Genomic DNA, 5,256 nt, shown 5'->3' with positions numbered 1-5,256 from the left:
TCCAGAACTGGGCTATCTCATGGAAGGAAGGTAAGGGAGGAGGAATCTCATCTCTTCCAGAACTAGGCTATCTCATGGAAGGAAGGTAAGGGAGGGGGAATCTCATCTCTTCCAGAACTGGGCTCTCTCCTGACCCAGACTGGAGCTGCCCTGGTTCTCAGACTTAAGGCCTGGACTGGATGAAGGTGGAGAGTTCCATCATCTGCAGAGATTGTCTAGACATCTGCTCAGCCTCCGTGATCACATGATCTGACGTGGCCCCATATGATAAATCTCTATATAGATATATGTTGGCTTTCATTTCTTTGAAGACTGTTGACTAATATACCAGCCAAAAGAAAAGTGAGGGCTAGTTCTTTAGTGCTTGTGTGGGCGTCGGCCTGAATCCCTTGCATTTGGCAGGTACTCAAAGAAGGCAGAGGAGTTAGAAGGCTTTGGAATAGAAGAGGGGGAAGCATCAGTGATGCTGATTGGAGACCTTCCACATGGGAAATGGCAAGCAGGCCCACAAAGAAAGACAAAGAAAGACATCCACGGTCACTGGATAGTGGTGCGTATTTTGATTTCTTAGGTTGATCCAAATTTAGAAGGAGAGACAAAATTAAGGAAGATCTTGGTTATCAATCATGCTCTGACCATTTTGTGTGGATCCTTACAGAAGTGATTGCTTCGGTTTCTGGATTGGAGCCCTGCAAGTCTGACACGCAGCAGGCTGCTTTCCTGTGCTGTATCTTGGAGGATGGTTTCCTGGACAGAAGGCTGCAGGCCACGGCTCAGACCTCCGTTGTCTTACGTGCGCCGGCTGTTGTCCACGTGTCTACTCTATCTCTCATCTTTCAGACAGGTGGCTGTCTTTCAGCAGCTAACCTCCAGCTGTTGAGGTAATTTCCAGCGTTTCTGGAGAACCATTACAGGAGATAACTAATTCTCGTAGGCCGCCTTCTCCAGAGTGCATGAGGATGAACCTGCTGAAGTCAGCACACTCTCCCAGCTCTGCAACATGGTGGCAAGGGAGACCCAGAAGGCAAGCTTATAGCATCAGCAGGAGCCCTGAGGGAAAGGCTCAGAGCCCCGTGGACAGCTCTAAACACACACTAATGCCGCTGCACCTCCTGCTCCCCCACCCCTTGTCTTAGAGATTCTGCTGTAACAGAGCCAGGCTGAGCATCAGGATCCATCCCCACCCCCCATCCCAACCCCCACCCTCAACTCCCCATGTGATCTTAAGATGCAGCCCAGAAGGGCAGCTCATGACCAACATAATTAATATCCTTTGAGAAAAAACAAGGAAGCCTTCAGCAATTAGTGACAATGAAACTGGTGCAGGTAGCCAGTATGCCTCTGATCTTTCAGTCCTACAGTGTGGAGCTTTAACGATATAAAATGGGGTGAAGCTAAACCAGAATAGCAAACAGGGAGAGGTCATGGAGTGTGGGAGACTCGAGATGCAAAATGCCAAAGCTGGGCATCCACACGGCGCAAGAACTGGATGAGGAGACATTTAAAGCACATTCGAGCCACATGGGGTCCCAGCACTGAGGGGCTGTAGACCCAGGTCCCCACCCCTACCCAAGGTGCTGTCAACACCTGATGGCAAAGTGGAAGTCAGTTTTCTCCATTGGCGTGACACTCTGCGCATCAACCACACTCCACGGCATGCCCAGGCGTACGTAGTTGGCCGATGCACAACGAATCCCGTAGCTTGGAGTTTTGCTTGGGTTACTTTAGTGTTTTTTTTAATGGACTTTTTGTTTTTGTCCATTTGTTTTAGATTTTTTGAGAGGTTGTTTTGTTTGTTTGTTTATTGGTCTTGTTGAGGGTTTGGGGGGTTTACACTTTTTTCATTTTTGAGTTCTTGTGGGTGTTTTTTTTTTTGAGAGAGAGAGAGAGAGAGAGAGAGAGAGAGAGAGAGAGAGAGAGAGAGAGAGAGAATAGGGAAGCGAGGAGAGCCTGGGTTGCCTAGGGGACGGGGAAGCATGATCAAGTATATTGCATGAAAAGGTGACTTGCCCTGTGATGGACAAGACTCCCACTGTACCAAGTGACACCCTTTGTGTTTATTTGTAACCATTAAAAAGGTTACCTTGTCATGTGAAAGTGCCAGTTTTCATGCTACATTTCCCATGCAATGCACATGTTCTCGATGTAAACACATGCATTTCTTGTCTACTTTAAACAGAGTTCAGAATAGTTGAATTTTGGCCATAGGGACTCTAGTCTCCACACCAAAAAGAAAAAGAAGGACTAGAACAAGGAGGAAGAGGAGGGGTAAGGAGGAGGAGGAGGAGGAGGAAGAGAAGGAGAAAGAAGAGAAGAGAAGAGAAGAGAAGAGAAGAGAAGAGAAGAGAAGAGAAGAGAAGAGAAGAGAAGAGAAGAGAAGAGAAAAAACTCACACACACCGCACACTTCCTTATTTTATTTTTATTTTATTTTATTTCTTGTCATTTCTAAATTTTCAGATGCTCTGGTTTATTTGAGATTGATACAACATCGCCCCCTGGTGGAAATTAATAGAAATGGGCCTGCTTGATTTTACTAGAATTTTTGTAGCCCCATTAAACACTGTTTGGTCTGAAATTCCAGCTCAGTGCTCTTTTCAAACAAAATCACACACAAAACCTCAACAAAAAAAGAAAAAACAAGCTTCTTGTCCATAAGTTTTAAAATATTTTTTAAAAGATTTATTTAATTCCTCTGTGTGTGTGTGTGTGTGTGTGTGTGTGCCTACAAAGGCCAGAAGAGGGTGTTGGAAACCCTGAAGCTGTAGTTATAGGAGGTTGTAAGCACCTCATGGACACCAGGAAACAAATTCTTGTCAGCTGGAAGAGCAACAAGCCGTCTTAATTGTTGAGCCGTCTCTCCAGCCCTGTCCTTATATTTATGGCCAATCCTACACCTCCTAGGAGGTTCAAAACAGACTTTATTATTCAACAAACAAAAAGTACTTCTTTCCAAAATTTAATGACATTCCTGCCCCAGGATTGCTTACTTCAATGAACACTCTTCTCCTGGGCCAAAAACTCTCCCAAGGATCCACAATGAACTGGGGAGGTTAAAGGCTCTGAGTAGACCGAAGTTAGAGAGCAAGGTTAAATTATTCAACTCAGCAATTCTCAAACTTACATTATCACAAGACACAGTCCCTTCCTCCCCAATACTTGTGTCATTTAAAATTATTGTTCCGTCTCCATTAGCAAATTAGCTCTTTGGTCGCATAGATGATTCAATCTTCAACAGTGCTCATTCACTGCTCAGTCAGCAGCTCTTGATCCTTTGTGTTAATGAAGTTTGCAGTCTCCACGATTGCTTCGGTAAATCCCTCCTGGCAGCTTGACAAGGTAGGGGATTGCTTAGGACAGGCGTAAAGCCCGCCCTTCGGGTGGGGCTGAAGGTGTCTCTAGATGTGGATGACTCAGTCCACGGACAGACTTGAGAATTAAATGAACTGTTGGGAGATGGTAGAGGTATAGGAGGAGAGTTGGGACAGGGGGTAGACAACTGGGAATGAGTGCTTAGACGTTGTATCTCACCCCATCTGCCCTGCTACCTGTTCACACTGCTTTCTTGCCGACGTGAGTTGAACAGCTCTGTTCTACAAAGCCCTCCCTGGAGCAATGGGCTGTAGCTATGAGCAATGCTTTAGGTTGTTTCTGTTAGGTGTTTGGTCCCAGAAACAACAAAACAGACACGAAGTTGCTCCAAAACTGGCACAGCCTTCGTAGGCAACTCCACCTCTGTCAGCTACCATGAATACCAGCTGGCGTGAGGAAGTTAAATACAGGGGGTCCACCCTGTGTGGTCCCATCTAGTGGGATGATAACTTCCTCGGTTGGCTCTATGACCTGAGGGGATCATGCACAGCTCTAGGGCTGACAGGGAGCCAAGTATATTTCCCACACACTATTCTTCTCTTATGTGCTTAAGTGCTTCTGAGCCAAAGATGCAAACTCCCTATCGCTTACATCATTCATATAAATTTGCATTCGATCCTCCCCAAATCTTACCCTATAGAACAAGTATTTTTAAATAGCACGTATTTTGACAAAAACCGAGCTTTGTGTTCTGTGTCATTACTGACAAGCTTTCTAAGTCTACTGATACTCATTGCGTGATTTCTAATTTTGAAAACAAAGAAGGTCAAGCAGTGTGAAAGTTAAAAGACCCGGTTATGGACCTTAAATTGTGCTTTGACCCATTTCACCTGGATTAGCTGCTGTTACTTGGTGTCAGCTACAGCTTCGACAAGGAAGCTGGGGTCCTGAGGGTATGGATACATTCCATCACCAGCCTGGTGGCTTCCAGAGCAGAGCCCCAGTGCACAGAGATGCCCCCACTCCCGTGGCCGTAGTTGTGGACCACAGGCAGTGTCTGTTGCCCTCGGACTAGGATCTCCTTCTGCAGCCGTACACCTGGCCTGCTGGGCCTCAGCCCCACTTTCTCTTTTATGTCGTAGGCTCTGTGGAGGGAAGGCTCAAGAGCGCAGCATCGAGAAAAAATCTCTCTGCTAAGTTCTGCATCTGGGGATAGATTCCAGTCTCCTTTCTCTCTAGTTCCTCCCAGGGTTACATAGGACATGCCGGGGTAAATGTAAGTCAACCCGCTCCCATCTCGGATGAAATGCTTCACCCAGGGGGCCCGTGCCTGGAGCACCTGGCCCCTTACCGGGGAAATCATGGGGTCTCCTACAAGTCGCCGGCTTCCCAGGCCTGAGCAATTGACCACGATATCAAAAGATGGCTGCAGCTCCCACAGGTCTTCTATTCTCCTGGTGAGTAGCAGACCTCCACTCCCCTTTATCCTGGGAAAGAGAGACTGGAGTGAGCCTTGGTAGCCACCTAGCCATCGCTCACCAACTTCCCAGAAATGAAGGGCGACTGAAACAACAGGCTTTCGGGCGCTTTGAGCGTTAACCCGCATCACATTACAGTCTGGCTCCTCGCTTGGCCAGTGGAAACTCTTATGGTTAATCTTTGGAAATCCAAAACAAAGAAAATCATGTCTTGTTCCTCTAACACTCCACAGAGTTCCTTTATCTAGATACAAAAGAAATACCAAATTGATCTGTGCTTTAAACACCCAAGCAATCCTTGTTCAGATGCTCCTGCTCCTGCTCCTCCTCCTCCTGCTCCTGTTCCTCCTCCTCCTCCTCCTGCTCCTCCTCCTCCTGCTCCTGATCCTGCTCCTCCTGCTCCTGCTCCTCCCCCTGCTCCTCCTCCTCCTGCTCCTGCTCCTGCTCCTCTTCCTCCTGCTCCTCCT

At 47.1% G+C, this 5,256-nt stretch overlaps 1 protein-coding gene across 5 annotated transcripts in view; it reads right to left on the bottom strand.

Annotated features, from left to right (window-relative positions):
• The window catches only part of Ddo (D-aspartate oxidase), a 45,988-nt gene that overhangs the window by 24,849 nt on the left and 15,883 nt on the right, over positions 1 to 5,256 (bottom strand). The window contains exons 5-6 of one of the 5 annotated variants that reach the window (XM_029542681.1): positions 4,663 to 4,798; positions 2,679 to 3,445 (exon numbers count right to left, since the gene is read on the bottom strand). The exons of 2 other annotated variants lie outside the window; for them this stretch is intronic. In XM_029542681.1, coding sequence (XP_029398541.1) covers positions 3,437 to 3,445; positions 4,663 to 4,798 — 145 coding nt within the window. In that variant the 3' untranslated portion in view covers positions 2,679 to 3,436. Of the gene's footprint in view, positions 1 to 2,418; positions 4,799 to 5,256 lie in introns of those variants that run through there. 2 more of the 5 variants (XM_029542682.1, XM_021205415.1) reach the window with 2 other exon arrangements.

This window comes from Mus pahari, chromosome 9 (assembly GCF_900095145.1).
Source record: "Mus pahari chromosome 9, PAHARI_EIJ_v1.1, whole genome shotgun sequence".
Classification (NCBI taxonomy): domain Eukaryota; kingdom Metazoa; phylum Chordata; class Mammalia; order Rodentia; family Muridae; genus Mus; species Mus pahari.
Note: the sequence above shows the minus strand (reverse complement) of the source record. Positions and strands in the feature narration are given on the sequence as shown.